This window comes from Eptesicus fuscus, chromosome 21 (assembly GCF_027574615.1).
Source record: "Eptesicus fuscus isolate TK198812 chromosome 21, DD_ASM_mEF_20220401, whole genome shotgun sequence".
In the NCBI taxonomy this organism is placed as follows: domain Eukaryota; kingdom Metazoa; phylum Chordata; class Mammalia; order Chiroptera; family Vespertilionidae; genus Eptesicus; species Eptesicus fuscus.
Window position 1 is genome coordinate 46,090,260 of NC_072493.1, and position 15,512 is coordinate 46,105,771.

The window sequence follows — 15,512 nt, forward strand, 5'->3', positions numbered from 1 at the left end:
GAAGAAGAAGAAGAAGAAGAAGAAGAAGAAGAAGAAGAAGAAGTTGCTGGTTAGATTCCAGGTCAGGGCACATCCTTGTTGCTGGCACGATCCTCATTAGGGGACATGCATGAGGGAGCCTGTAGATGTTTCCTCATTGATTTGTTTTACAGAGAGGAAGGGAGAGGGATAGAGAGTTAGAAACATCGATCAGCTGCCTCCTGCACACCGCCCACCGGGGATGTGCCCGCAACCAAGGTACATGCCCCCGACCAGAATCGAACCTGGGACCCTTCAGTCCGCAGGCCGATGCTCTTTCCACTGAGCCAAACCGGTTTGGGCAAAACATATTTAAAAAAAAAAAAAACATCAGTGATGAGAGAACCATTGATTGGCTGCCTCCTGCACGCCCCCTACTCCAAATCGAGCCCACAACCTTTGCATGTGCCCCTGACCAGAATCGAACCCGGGACCCTTCAGCCTGCAGGCAGACGCTCTATCCACTGGGCCAAACCAGCCAGAGCCGGAGGCGGGCGTGTGGCGCGCGGCCAGCGCAGCCAATGGGGTGGGAAAAGGCGGCTCCAGCGGAGCTCCACGGCAGGGGCGGGCCTCCCAGCGCGCTCCTCCGGGCGGCGTGTTGTGTCCGCCCGGCCTCCGCTCAGCGCCAGGCCCAGGCTCCAGGGCGCCGGTCCCGGTGGAGATGCCCCCACAGAGAAGGCGCGAGAGTCGGGGTGCACACAGCACACGCGCGGGTGTGAAGCTCGGGGTCCCCACCCGGGTGACCCGCTCCATGACCGGAAAAGGGACCGCCATTCCCGCGGCGGCCGCTTCTCCCGCCGCTGCCCCCGGGCTCCGCACACACAGTCCGATGGCGGCGCCCGCCCAGAGGCGCGGGGCTGAGGTGAGTTTGTGTCCCCCGGACCCCCACCGCCTCCTCACACCGAACAGGACCGCCCGGGTGCGGGCGCCTGTCACGTCCTGCAGCTCAGTCCGCGTGGAGGACCGTGAGGAAGGCGGAGGGGAGAGGAGCGTTGTGGCTTCTGAGGCACAGCCAGTGCAGGGCGGAGAGGACAGGGCTGACTGGCATCTGAGGGTCCCTGAGGGTGTGGGCTGTGAGGATGGGCGGACAGATCAGAGGCTGCAGGGAGGACGGCACAGCCTCATCGGGGCTTTCCCGGCTGTGGGGTCCCTCAGAGGCCGGGGGTGGTCCTGGACCCGGCTGGACGACAAGCTTCTCTCCATGCCATGTGCCAAGTTCATGGGTGAGTCCAGCGAGATCCAGTGGCATTGGAGCAGGAAGGGGGCAGAGCTGAGGGAGTGAACCTGGGTCTGAAGATGGGAAGAGGTTAAAGGTTACCCAGTGGTGTGCACATCTGGAGGAAGTGTGAGCTGATGGTCCCCGGGACCTGGTGTGGGGACTGAAAGGCGAAGCATAAACCCAGGCTTAGCTGTGTCTTGGAGGCATGATCTAGGGGACGGGGTGGTATTGCTGGGCAGGAAGGCATGGCCCGGAGCTTAAATGGCATTGTTTGCTGTCTCCCCGCCCCTCCTTCCCTTCCCTTCCCGCCCCACTCAGTTGCTGTTGCTGAGGGCAGTCACAGTGAGTAATGGGACTGTGGTGAGAGAGCAGCCTGCACTGGCATTAGGGCCTGGTGTCCACACTCTAATGGGCAGCCCTGGGGGAGGCTGAGCAGGGAAGATGTGTAAGGAGCAGGATTGTGGGTTCTCAGAATGACCGTTCCGGTTTTGAAACTGGACCAATGGGTCCCGGCTGCCTGTCACTACTTGAGCCAATTCAGCAGAGACGGGGTTGAATCATATGAGCGTTTGTTCCAATCCTGCGGACAGTATGGGAGGGCAGCAGGTGATCCCCCAGGTCTGCTCTGCCTCTCCCCATAAGCCAGCTGCTCACGTGGGTACGAGGACAAGGACTCCGGGGAAGTAGGCCAAAGGAATCAGAATGGGTGTAGTGGTTGCAGATTTCAGGCAGCGTGGACCAGGTGATTGCAAAAGAAGGGGCCATTAGAACGGCATTGTTTCATTTCTACCACAAAGTGGTTTATCTTTCCTGGATCATAGGCAGCCCCTGGGTGAGGAGGGTGGGCTGCATTTCCTGGGGAGCTCCCGGGACCCTGGTACAGCTCCCAGCCAGGGCAGACTGCTTTGTTCAATGAGAACAAAACAGACACGGTTAACAGAGCATGCTTCATATCTCTTACTAATATTTCTTATGACTGATCGCTAGTCCTCAGTATTCTATTTCTGCCCCCTTCATTTCCCCGCTGCTAGTTCTGTCACCTCCTATCTATGAGAATAGTTTTAGATGAAAAAATCTCACCCTGCTGGGTTGCCTTTGCTTCTGCCTTAAAAGCAATTCGTGGGGATGGAATACAGGGAATGCAGGGTTTAAAAAGAGGAAGACACCGAATACAGCGGCAAGCAATCAGACTACAAAAAAAATAAAACAGGAGAAAAATGCAAAAGAATTCCTGTGACCCAGGCAGACTGGGTAGCCAGGAAGTTAAAGCCAAAACACCCTTCTCCATGTTTTATTTTGGAGATGGTTTCCCTAATTTGGTGAATGTTGTTTTCTTTCCATTGTGGATTGTCAGAAAGGTTAAAACACATTCCTTTAAATTCCTTGCAACCGTGGTTATGCCGTGACAGCAAACAATCTATTGCTGGCCCAATTCTCTAGAACTCAGTTCTTTTTTTTTTAAATATATTTTATTGATTTTTTACAGAGAGGAAGGGAGAGGGATAGAGAGCCAGAAACATCGATGAGAGAGAAACATCGATCAGCTGCATCCTGCACACTCCCCACTGGGTATGTGCCCGTAACCAAGGTACATGCCCTTGACTGGAATCGAACCTGGGACCCTTGAGTCCTCTGGCCGATGCTCTATCCACTGAGCCAAACCAGCCAGGGCTAGAACTCAGTTCTTGATTTATCCCCAGTATAGCCCTGGAGGTGCTATAAGCCAGCCGGGTCACGTCTACATTAGGGGAGCCTACCCTTACCAGCATAACAGATACGGTTAAAGCAAAACATGCAGCAGGGCGCCCAGGGGAGATGGTCATCAACAGTCTGGTGCCACGGCCCTGATTCGGTCTCAGACCCTGCGGTGTTTCTGAGGCCTCGAGACAGTGAGTGGCCCCCTGGTGCTGTTGGCAGGGCTGCGTGAGTGAACAGTTATCCCATGGAAGGGAAAGCAGCTAGCCAGCAGCCTCGTGTGCCCATCACTATACGGGAGGGCGACGTTAGACAAATAATTCATGTTGTGCCCTAACCGGTTTGGCTCAGTGGATAGAGCATCGGCCTGTGGACTGAAAGGTCCCGGGTTCGATTCAGGTCAAGGGCACGTACCTTGGTTGCGGGCACATCCCCAGTGGGGGGTGTGCAGGAGGCAGCTGATTGATGTTTCTCTCTCATCGATGTTTCTAACTCTCTATTCCTCTCCCTTCCTCTCTGTAAAAAGTCAATAAAGTATATTTTAAAAAATAAAAGTAATAATTCATTTTGTAGTTAGAGATACTGAAAGACAGTAACTAGAACACCCAGTAAACGTCAGACCTGCACCCCGGGAAGCCACTGCAGCGACCTTCAGAGAACACATCCCTGCATCCTTTTCCCAGACAGTGGGTCCCCGTCTGTGACTTCCCAAAGTGAATAAGATAACTCTTTATATCAGTAATAGGTGTCCTAACTCCCACTGGGCAGGATGTAAAGGCACATTCTCCATAGGTTCATCCATTGCCAGCGTCAGGGCAGTTGGAGTGTCTGTCTAAACGCCTACCACAGCGTCAATGCTCTCCATTCTGACAGGTTGGCGTGACCTTTGAGGACATTGCCCTGTACTTCTCCAGGGAGGAATGGAGCCTCCTTGATGAGGGTCAGAGACAGCTGTACCTGAATGTGATGCTGGAGAACTTTGAACTTGTATCCTCGCTGGGTAAGACCCTCACTCTCACCAGTGACCTGGACTTGGCTTTGGGATTTCCCCAGCCCCTTTTCCCAGGTGCGCTCTGTCCTCACAGGTGGACGGTGGGCACTGCATGTTTTCCAGTTTTCTGGGCAGTTGCTGTCCTTTGCTTGCGCTGCCCCAGTACCTGCTGCACTGAACTCACAGGGAAGAATATGTGGTTGGTAGGGTGGCAGGGAGCCTAACGAATTCCACCTTGATTAGCGAGGAAAAGCATTGTTTATATTCCTGTTAGTCATTTGTGCATAATTTTTGGAATATTGTCACTACATCCTTAGCTCGTTTTATTTTTTATCCGGATTTTTTTGGCTAATGTGTCTTTTGAATACCTTCTATATTTTACATGTTAATTCTTTATTACATATCACGTCGTTTTGCAGGTGCTTCATTATGCTTTGTAGATATTTCGGGGGTTTGTGTGTTTTTTGTTTTTTAAGCAAATTCAATGTTTTTGGCAACATTAGGGGACATGCAGGAGGGAGCCTGTAGATGTTTCCCCTCTCATTGATGCTTCTATCTATCTCTCCTCGTCACTTCCTCTCTATAAAAATCAATTAAAAATATTTTTGAAGACAAGTTGACTTGAGTTAGTGTGGCCATTTTCCCAGCAGGCTTAGATATTGTTTACCACTGTCAACTTAAGAAATATTCAGACCTGCAAAGAATTTTTGTGAGTTTATATGAGCCAAACTGTCCCCAATTGGTAGGAAGCAAAATCTTAAGGCATTGAGGTAATGCACCAGAGAATGGTAGTTTTGCATCTTAATTGATACATTACAATGAAAAGAGGCCACTTAAGAGGGTTACAGGAAATTCATTGCTGATAGATTAGGGAGGAGGGAGAAACCAAAGCAGGGAAACCTCTGGAATTGGATAAAAAAATAAAATGATAAATCTTTTCTCTTTTTTAAAATATATTTTATTGATTTGTTACAGAGAGGAAGGGAGAGGGATAGAGAGTTAGAAACATCGATGAGAGAGAAACATCGATCAGCTGCCTCCTGCACACCCCCTACTGGGGATGTGCCCACAACCAAGGTACATGCCCTTGACTGGAATCGAACCTGGGACCCTTCAGTCTGTAGGCCTTGTGGTCTTTTTTGTGTGATTTGATCATTTTGTATAGTGGGTTGACTCCTAGCTCTTTTGTGTATCTATCACACAGGTTTTTGCTTATGTTTCCAAGAGACTTAACACAAAAGAATGCATACCCTTTACCGTCTATTTTATCCTGGTCACACCTTCAGTTGAATACAAAAATGCTACCCTTTGACATTATCTTCATCATTTGTAGTATGTGTTAAATTTTTAACATTATAATAGAGTTATATAATGCACTTTTTACCAATGCAGTGTTACAGCAATGTGAATTTTATTCCATTCTCATCTTTACCAGTGAGATTTATACTTTCTATGTATTGGTGTGTCTATTTAGTATTAGTTTTTCATCTTTCAGAACTTTTTTTTGCATTTCTAACAAGTCAGGTGGTGTGGCAGTGAGCTTCCTTAGCTTTTTTGTGGGAAATTATTCCTTCCTCTTTGTGAAGAACAGGGTTTCTGGCCCAGCCAGCAAGGCTCAGTGGTTGAGCATTGACCCCTGAACCAGGATGTCACAGTTCAATTCCCGGTCGGGGCACATGCCCGGGTTTTGGGCTTGATCCCCATTGTGGGTTGTGCAGGAGGCAACCGATCATTGATTCTCTCTCATCATTGATGTTTCTTTTTCTCCCTCTCCCTTTCTCTCTCTAAAATCAATAAAAAAATATTTTTTAAAAAGAACAGGGTTTCTGGGTAAAGTATTGATGATTATCATTTTGTGTTTTTAACACATCATTGTATTGTATCCGAGACTGCAAGGTTTCTTCAGAGAAATCTACTTATACCCTTATTTGGGTGTTCCTCTGTGTGGAAGGAGTTACTATTTTCTTTGTGCTTTTACAATTCTCTTTGCCTTTGTTTTTCTGATACTTTCAATATACTACTAGAGGCCTGGTGCACAAAATTCGTGCATGGGGTAGGAAGTGTGTATCCCTCAGCCCAGCCTGCACCTTCTTTTTTTTTTTTTTTTCTAATCTAGTCCTTTTATTATTTATTTATGTATGTATGTATGTATTTTTTCCAGCCTGCACCTTCTCCAGTCTGGGACATCCCTCTCATAATTCAGGACTGCTGGCTCCCAACCGCTCACCTGCCTGCCTGCCTGATTGCCCCCTAACCACTCCCTTGCCAGCCTGATTGATGCCCAACTGCTCCCCTGCCGGCCCAATTGCCCCTAACTGCCCTCCCCTGCTGGCCTGGTCACCCCTAACTGTTCTCCCCTGCAGGCCTGGTCACTCCCAACTTCCCTCCCCTGCAGGCCTGGTTCCCCCCAACTGCCCTCGCCTGCAGGCCTGATCGCCCACAACTGCCCTCCCTTTCAGGCCTGGTCCCTCCCAACTGCCCTCCCCTGCTGGCCTGATCGCCCACAACTGCCCTCCCTTTCAGGCCTGGTCCCTCCCAACAGCCCTCCCCTGCAGGCCTGGTCCCTCCCAACTGCCCTCGCCTGCAGGCCTGATTGCCCCCAACTGCCCTCCCTTTCAGGCCTGGTCCCTCCCAACTGCCCTCCCCTGCTGGCCTGATCGCCCACAACTGCCCTCCCCTGCCGGCCATCTTGTGGTGGCCATCTTGTGTCCACATGGTGGTGGCCATCTTGTGTGTTGGGAGTGATGGTCAATTTGCATATTACATCTTTATTATATAGGATGTCTTGGTGAAGTCCAGTTTGCATTGATTCTACACAGTGACCTATGAGAGTATATGCACTTAATTATTCACATCTTTTTTTTTTAATTTATTTTCTACCCCTCATTCTTCTTCTCTCCCTTTTCTCTCTGTTTCGCACTACCACACCCCCTACCCCACTACTCCTGTTTCCTGGGATTCTCATAATGCAAATATAGGTTATCTTGATGGTGTTACTTAACACATCACAGACCAGTAGTTTTATTGCTAGCTTTACCCAGTGGCCAGATAAGTTTCTATTGAACGCGTACAAAAAACGTTTTACATAAATGTTAAAGGTACGCTTTAAAATTAAATACCTATTGCATTTTGAAGTTATTTGTTACATGTTCTTACAAGCTAATATCTATTTAAAGTATGATACTTTGTAAAGCACTGTGTAATATGAAGAGAATTCTCTTGATCTGTCCCCAATGTGTTTTAAATATACTTTGCTGTACTTTTAAAATTTATATTTTTCTCCTTTTTCTCTACAGGGATGATTTGATTTTACTTTTTTAAAACATGATTTTTATTTTATTTTGTTGTTGTTGTTAATCCTCACCCAAAGATATTTTTCCATTATTTTTAAAATATATTTTATTGATTTTTTATAGAGAGGAAGGGAGAGGGATAGAGAGTTAGAAACAATGATGAGAGAGAAACATCGATCAGCTGCCTCCTGCACACCTCCTACTGGGGATGTGCCCGAAACCAAGGTACATGCCTTTGATAGGAATTGAACCTGGGACCTTTCAGTCCGCAGGATGACGCTCTATCCACTGAGCCAAACTGGTTAGGGCTCCATTATTTTTTAGAGAGTGGTAGAGAGAGGGAAAGACAGAGAGAAACATGGACGTGAGAGAAACACATCATTGGTTGCTTCCTGCATGAGCCCTGATCAGGGCTCGGGGAGGAGTTTGCAATCAAGGTACGTGCCCTTGTCCAGAATCGAACCCGGGACCCTTTGGTCCACCAGCTGATGCTCTATTCACTGAGCCAAACCGGCCAGAGATATAGGGATGATATTAAATTTCATGTCTTTGACATCACACATTCTTTCATGTCTGTTTTTAATACTCTTCATTGCATTTTTTCATTTCATTAGTTGTAATTGGCCAGCTGCAACATTTCTGTTTCTTTTTTTTTTTTTTTAATGATTTCTGTCTATTTGATACTGTCCTTTTGTTCCTGTATTGGTTTCACCGTTTCACCTTTGTGTTCTATTGTAGCTCATGGATGTTTTTAAAAGTAAATATTTTGGATTCTTTGTCAGGCTGTCTGTAGTTCAAGCATGTTAAAACTCAAAGGCTAGAACGGGCCAAATAAACAAGGTTTAAGTGTATGTAGACCACAAGAAAAACAAAAGCTTTAATTTTCATAGAAATGTAGGTTTATTTTGATAGAGACATGCTGAATTGAAAGGGCTGAAATAAATGAGTCATCATTAACATAAAATAATAGAACATTTTAATAAAAACTAGTATTTTTTCTTGAACATTAACTTACCAGACACTGAATAACTGCACAAATTAATAAGCATCACGCAAATAAACCTATTTTTCTTGTTCTCTGAAAGCAAAATATTTCCTGTTGCGCATACCAAACAAGTCAATACAAGACTAATGACGTGGCCATTGGCTGCTAAAATATTCGCTGCTAGTATTAGTGGAGAGAAATGGTGCGCCTGCGCGGAAGGCACAGAAGGGAAATGAATGCAACACAATTATTGTAATTCGTCATTAGTGAACGTTGTAGTTCGTTATTAATAACTATGTATAACAGGATATTATAAAATTTAAGTTAAGTTATGAAATTTTTATTAAGACATTTCTTACATACTGTTATATTGGCTGGGCCACAAAAATATTCGCTGTGGGCTGCAATTTTGACATGCTTGCTGAAGATCATTTGTTTTTTAATTTCTTTATTGATAAAGGTATTACATAGGTGTCCTTATCTCCCCATTACCCCCCCACCCCCACCCCCACTCATGCCCTCACCCCCCTGTTGTCTGTGTCCACTGGTTAGTCTTATATGCATGCAAACAAGTCCTTTGGTTGATCTCTCCCCCTTGCTCCCACCCTCCCCTACCTTCCCTCTGAGGTTTGATGGTCTGATTGATGTTTCTCTGTCTCTGGATCTGTTTTTGTTCATCAGTTTATGTTGTTCATTATATTCCATAAATGAGTGAGATCACGTGATATTTATCTTTCTCCAACTGGCTTATTTCACTTAGCATAATGCTGTCCAGTTCCATCCATGCTGTTGCAAATAGTAAGAGTTCCTTCTTTTTTATAGCTGCATAGTATTCCATTGTGTAGATGTACCACAGTTTCCTAATCCACTCATTTGCTGATGGGCACTTAGGCTGTTTCCAAATCTTAGCTATGGTGAATTGTGCTGCTATGAACATAGGGGTGCATATATCCTCTCTGACTGGTGTTAGTTTCTTGGGATATAGTCCTAGAAGTGGGATCACCGGGTCTGTAGATCATTTGTTGGTATCAATTATTATGTTGTCTTTCTTTGTAGTATTTCTTTTTTTAAAAATATATTTTTATTAATTCTTTATAGAGAGGAAGGGATAGAGAGTCAGAAACATCAATCAGCTGCCTCCTGCACACCCCCTACTGGGGATGTGCCCGCAACCAAGGTACATGCCCCTGACCGGAATCGAACCTGGGACACCCCCCCCCCCCCCGCCCCCAGTCCGCAGGCTGACGCTCCATCCACTGAGCCAAACCAATCAGGGCTGTAGTATTTCTTTTAGTCCTAGGTTGATGTCTACACATTTGATGAAGCACTTCCTTAGTTTCAACGTTATAGACCAATTTGGATAAAGAAATACATTCATCTCCATAAGGAATCAAGGGTGTTGGCTGGATATGGTGCTGTGTATTGGGCTTGAGACAAATCCCTGCAGCTTAGTCTCCTGGGTGCTCCATGAACTGAGGTAAAAAAATGCATGGGTCCACAGTGGCTCTGGCAGCAATTTTTTTCAATGACAATTGAGGGTTCTGGAGCCAAGGACATACTAATTTTTTTATTTTCTTTCTAGAGGTACTTCGTGGCCAAGGGGACTTTTTTTGGAATTCATGCTGACAAACGCTATAGGGTCCTTTAAGGTGTACACTGTGGGGCATTCACAGATGTAGTTACAGGGGCTTCTGTGGTTTCTGAAGGCAAACATTTCCAGTATTTATTACAGAGCAGGCCACTAGGGTCAATGTTAGCGCAAGCACAGTGGCTGACAGCAAGAACTCTAACCCTTGCTTTTATCCTGGCCATCTTTCAATATGTTTGATACCCCATGTTTCTCGTTCTTCTATGCAGGTCTTTGTGTGTGTGTGTGTTTTTTTTTTTTTGTTTTGTTTTGTTTTGCTCTTCTGCATTGCCATTTGTCTTAATTGGACTCTTACTCCCCTCTCTTGTGTTATTGTGGTGGTTGTTCATGGATAGCTAGCTGTCTACTGGGTCTGGAAGAATACTTGTATCCCCTGTTCTGCCATCTTGCCAAAACCGGTTTGGCTCAGAGAGGAAGGGAGAGGGATAGAGATAGGAACATCAATGATGAAACAGAATCATTGGCCCTAACCGGTTTGGCTCAATGGACTGAAGGGTCCCAGGTTCGATTCCGGTCAAGGGCATGTACATTGGCTGCGGGCACATCCCTGGTAAGGGGTGTGCAGGAGGCAGCTGGTCGATGTTTCTCTCTCATCCATGTTTCTAACTCTCTATCCCTCTCCCTTCCTCTCTGAAAAAATCAATAAAAAATATAAAAAGAAAGAAAGAAAATCATTGATTGGCTGCCTCCTGCACGCCCCCTCACTGGGGATCCAGCACGCAACCCGGGCATGTGCCCTTGACTGAATTGAACCCGGGACCCTTGAGTCTGCAGGTCGACGCTGTATCCACTGAGCCAAACCAGCTAGGGCTCTTCGGTTTTTCTTTTAGGATTTCTATCACCTCTATCCCAGGTAATGGCTCAACTGGGATTTCAGGGAAAGAATCATTTGTGCGTCACAGGAGATACATGACTCCATCCAGGCCAGGGTGGACCCCGAGGCGGTCTTGCCGGGATCCAGTGCTGTTGGAGAGAGATGGATGCCAGGGCTTGGTTAAGGTAGTAACTAGGAACTCATTTTGTTGTTCAGTTTTTGTTACCATTGCCAGTTCCACGCCATTCTACTTGTTCTTCCTTACTGACCCTTTGCCAACTACTCAATTCTAATAGTTATCATTTCTATTCAGATTCCCAGCCCCTGGGGAGTCTTCACCTTTCTAAACTCTGCACCTCAAACATTTCCCTTACAGGTATTTCTTCACTGGACTGCAACGTTGATCCATGCCTGCAGAGCCTTGGAGTGTGCATGTGTCACAATGTTGACCTTGAACATCATGTGCTCTAATACAACTGTTTGTGGGTTTTTTTGGTGTGTTTTTTTGTTTTGTTTTGTTTTGTTTTATCCAAAATGTGTTTATTGGGATGGTTTCCCACTCATCTTGATTTGAGATGCTTTTAGTGCTACTTCCTTCTGAAGGAGGATCCTTCTGTAAGCCTTGCTTTTCCTCCTGTTGGCTGACAGAGAACAGGGGAGCATTCAACACACAAAACTACTGTTTGTGCGTGGCTAATGACGGTGGTAATTTTGTAGCATCCTGGGCATTTCACATCCATGAAGTAGGAATTGGGGCTCTGCACCAGGCGCTTCTTCTTCTTCTTCTTCTTTTTTTTTCTTTAATACATTTTATTGATTTTTTACAGAGAGAAAGGGAGAGGAATAGAGAGTTAAAAATATTGATGAAAGAGAAACATCAATCAGTTGCCTCTTGCACACTCCCTACTGGAGATGTGCCTGCAACCAAGTACATGACCTTGACTGGAATTGAACCTGGGACCTTTAAGTCCGCAGGCCGATGCTCTATCCACTGAGCCAAACCCGTTAGGGCAAGGCGCTTCTTCTCGTGTTTCCTCTTCTCCTCTTCTCCTTTTCTGGAGAGGGACGGAGGAGGTCCTTAGCGAGAGGCCTAATGTCATGGGGAGGTCGTCACCGCCGGAAAGGCGAATACAACTGGATTTTATGGGTTGGAGCACATTCAGGTTATTCTGCACAGACTCCCATCACCAGCAAAATTGGTCTTAGAGAAAGCCATTCATGGAGGAACAACTAACGGACCCTGCCTCTCTTTTCTGCGTCTCCTTCTATGCTGTGTCCTTCTCTTGATTTGGTTTGTACCCTTACTGACCTTTGGGGCCACGTAATGTGTAGCAGTCAGCCATTTCTTAGAGTCTAACTCACTTGTCTTGAAAATCATCCCATAGCCCTAGCCGCTTTGGCTCAGTGAATAGAGCATCGGCCTATGGACTGAAGGGTTCCAAGTTTGATTCCGGTCAAGGGCACATGCCTGGGTTGCAGGCAAGAGGCAGCCAATCAATGAATCTCTCTCATCATTGATGTGTCTATCTCCCTCTCCCTTTCCCTTCCTCTCTGAAATCAATAAAAAATATTTTAAAGAAAATCATCCCATAAAATCATGCCTAGCTGTGGCAGACGGATACGTGTGGTGAGATTACCCCTTTCCTATAACATCAACATGTACCTCACCAGCGTTTCCTTTTCTTCAGGTTGCTGCTGTGGAGCAGAGAATGTGGAGGCCCCGACGGAGCAGGTTTCCGTAAGAGTGTCACAGGCCAGGAATCCCAGGAGAGCCTTGTCTTCCCGGAAGAGCCACCCCTGTGGCAGTTGTGGGCCAGTCTTGAGGAAGATCTTCCAGCCGGTTGAACGGAAGGAAACCCAGCACAGCCGGATACTGTTGAGGTGCGGGGCGTGTGCAAAAGGATTTTATTTCAGTGCAAAATGTGACCAGCACCAGGAGCAGCATCCGAGAGAGAAGCCTTTCCTCAGAGATGTGGACAGGATCTCACCTGCGAGGGGCTGTGATGTTCGCGTGTCACATAAACCTTTTACCTGTGGGGAACAAGACCTGTTTACCGGGTCAGGACACCTACAGCAACAGGCCACTCACACCAGGGATCGATCCAATGAAATCTTGACATCCGGGCCGAGTTTTCAAAGCAGAAATGGTGATCGCATGAGGAAAGAATCTAATAAAGCCATTGGCAGCATCCACGCCTTTGTTCAGGACAAGAGCGTTTGTCCTGGAAGACAGCGTTTAGTGAGCCAGGAATGTGGACAAGGTTTCAGCGAAATTTCCGCTTTTCACTGTCATCAGAGAGCTCACTCCGGAAAAAGACGTTACGAGTGTGGTGAGTGTGGAGAGTGTGGGAAGTCTTTTTCAAGGATCTATTACCTTCCTTCTCACCAGAGAGTTCACACTGGAGAAAGGCCTTACGGGTGCAGTGAGTGTGGGAAGTCTTTTTTCAGTCGCTCTGGCCTTCATTACCATCAGAGGTTTCACAGAGGAGAAAGGCCGTATGAGTGCAGTGAGTGTGGGAAGTCTTTCAGCTGTAGCAGTGCCCTGTGCAGTCATCAGAGACTCCACACTGGAGAAAGGCCTTATGAGTGCAGTGAGTGTGGGAAATCTTTTACTGGTAGTAGCGGCCTCCGTAGTCATCAGAGAGTTCACACTGGAGAAAGGCCTTATGAGTGCAGTGAGTGTGGGAAATCTTTTTTCAGTCGCTCTGGCCTTCATTACCATCAGAGATTTCACACAGGAGAAAGGCCTTATGAGTGCAGTGAGTGTGGGAAATCTTTCAGCTGTAGCACTGCCCTCCGCAGTCATCAGAGAGTTCACACTGGAGAAAGGCCTTATGAGTGCAGTGAGTGTGGGAAATCTTTTAGCTGTAGCAGTGGCCTCCGCAGTCATCAGAGAGTTCACACTGAAGAAAGGCCTTATGAGTGCCTTGCATGTGGAAAGTCTTTTAAGAATAGCAATGGCTTCCAATATCATCAGAGGTTTCACACTGGAGAAAAGCCTTACGAGTGCAATGAATGTGGGAAATTTTTTATCAAAATCCAAGGCCTTCATCGGCATCAGATAGTTCACACTGGAGAAAAGCCTTACGAGTGCAATGAATGTGGGAAATCTTTTTCAAGAAAGGAATACCTTCGTTATCATCAGAGAGGTCACAGCGGAATAAGGCCTTATGTGTGCCGTGAATGTGGGAAATCTTTTACAAGTAGCACTGGCCTCCATTATCATCAGAGATTGCACACTGGAGAAAAGCCTTATGAGTGCAGTGAATGTGGGAAGTTTTTTACCAGTAGAAGTGGCCTTGTACATCACCAGAGAGTTCACACTGGAGAAAGGCCTTATGTGTGCCCTAAATGTGGGAACTCTTTTACTAGTAGCAATGGCCTTGTAGGTCATCTGAGACGTCACACTGGAGAAAGGCCATGAGTGCAGTGAATGTGGGAAGTCTTTTACCGGGATCCGCAGCCTTCGTTATCATAAGAGAGTTCACACTAGAGAAAGGACTTAGGAGTGGAGTGAATGTGGGACATCTTTTAGCCAAACGTGTAACCTCCCTGTCACATAAGAGTTTACATGGGAGGAAGGTCTGAGATGTGTAGGAAACAAATAACTTTTTTAAAAAAGAATATATATTTTATTAATTTTTTTACAGAGAGGAAGGGAGAGGGATAGAGCATTAGAAACATCGATGAGAGCGAAACATCCATCAGCTGCCTCCTGCATGCCTTCCTACTGGGGATGTGCCTGCAACCAAGGTACATGCCCTTGACCGGAATCGAACCTTGGACCCTTCAGTCCGCAGGCCGACGCTCTATCCACTGAGCCAAACCGGCTAGGGCACGAATAACTTTTTAGTTCCGTTTTAACAACACTGTGGGAAACACTGAGGCCTCATTTATCTGAATTGAATCTCATCCATCCACACGTCAACAATAGGGGGTTCCCCATAAGTTTACGTGGGACGCACATGTGCCGATTGCACTTTCTAAATTTTCCCAGGTGTCTTGCCAGATCTATGTCACTGCATATTTTTGTTGCATAAACTATTTCACATGTACCACCTGGACGGTATCCACAGATGGCATCAGTCACCATCCTAATGTGCTCAGGGAAGGTAACTGTTCTCTGATTTTTTAGAGAAAATAAGGAGTAGCCTGCATTTTTAGGAAGTCTTTATTCCTTCTATTCTCAGTAATCGGTGCATGGATCTGACTCAGTTTTGACCCCAAGAACATCACCTGAGTTTAGCCAGCAGCTTGCAGAATAACTGCCTTGTTCAGGGACATGCTTTCCCTAGATGTCATTGATTCACTTTTTTTTTTAATATATATTTTTATTGATTTTTTACAGAGAGGAAGGGAGAAGGATAGAGAGAAACATCGATCAGCTGCCTCTTGCACACTCCCTACTGGGGATGTGCCTGCAACCAAGGTACATGCCCTTGACCGGAATCGAACCTGGGACCCTTCAGTCCGCAGGCCAATGCTCCATCCACTGAACCAAACCAGTTAGGGCCATTGATTCACTTTTTAAAAATATATATTATTTTTTATTGATTTCAGAGAGAAAGGGAGGGGAGAGAGAGATAGAAACACCATTGATGAGAGAGAATCATTGCTCAGCTGCCTCCTGCACGCCCCACACAGATCGAACCAGCAACCTGGGCACGTGCCCTGACCAGGAATTGAACCATGACCTCCTGGTTCATAGGTCAACACACTCAACCACTGAGCCATACCAGCCGGATACCAGTGATTAATTTTTTGAGTGTCACACATGCAAGAACTGTGAGGGTGATGTCCCGTTGTCTTGTAAAATAATGAAGGCCTTTTCCCCTAAGGCAGTGGTCGG

At 46.4% G+C, this 15,512-nt stretch overlaps 2 protein-coding genes across 2 annotated transcripts; one reads left to right on the top strand and one right to left on the bottom strand.

Moving 5' to 3' along the window:
• Positions 1–11,246: 11,246 nt before the first annotated feature.
• LOC114229581 (40S ribosomal protein S27-like) lies at positions 11,247–12,006 on the bottom strand. The gene is made up of 3 exons (XM_054710041.1): positions 11,969–12,006; positions 11,713–11,753; positions 11,247–11,456 (listed from the first exon to the last, which is right to left on the bottom strand). Exons 1-3 carry the CDS (start codon positions 12,004–12,006, stop codon positions 11,251–11,253), a joined length of 285 nt encoding a protein of 94 aa, XP_054566016.1. The 3' UTR covers positions 11,247–11,250.
• Positions 12,007–12,320: 314 nt separating this feature from the next.
• LOC129147528 (zinc finger protein 883-like) lies at positions 12,321–14,087 on the top strand. The gene has a single exon (XM_054710042.1). The coding sequence runs from the start codon at positions 12,321–12,323 to the stop codon at positions 14,085–14,087; it is 1,767 nt and encodes a 588-aa protein (XP_054566017.1).
• The last annotated feature ends 1,425 nt before the right edge of the window (positions 14,088–15,512 follow it).

Coding starts and splice junctions, on each gene's coding strand:
- LOC114229581 (XM_054710041.1), bottom strand. CDS start 12,006: ATGGCTGACTGCTACACATTACGTGGCCCCAAAGGTCA. Junction 11,754..11,968: donor TTACGTGGCCCCAAAGGTCA/GTAAGGGTACAA, acceptor CCATGACATTAG/GCCTCTCGCTAAGGACCTCC. Junction 11,457..11,712: donor CCGTCCCTCTCCAGAAAAGG/AGAAGAGGAGAA, acceptor ATTAAAGAAAAA/AAAAGAAGAAGAAGAAGAAG.
- LOC129147528 (XM_054710042.1), top strand. CDS start 12,321: ATGTACCTCACCAGCGTTTCCTTTTCTTCAGGTTGCTGCTGTGGAGCA.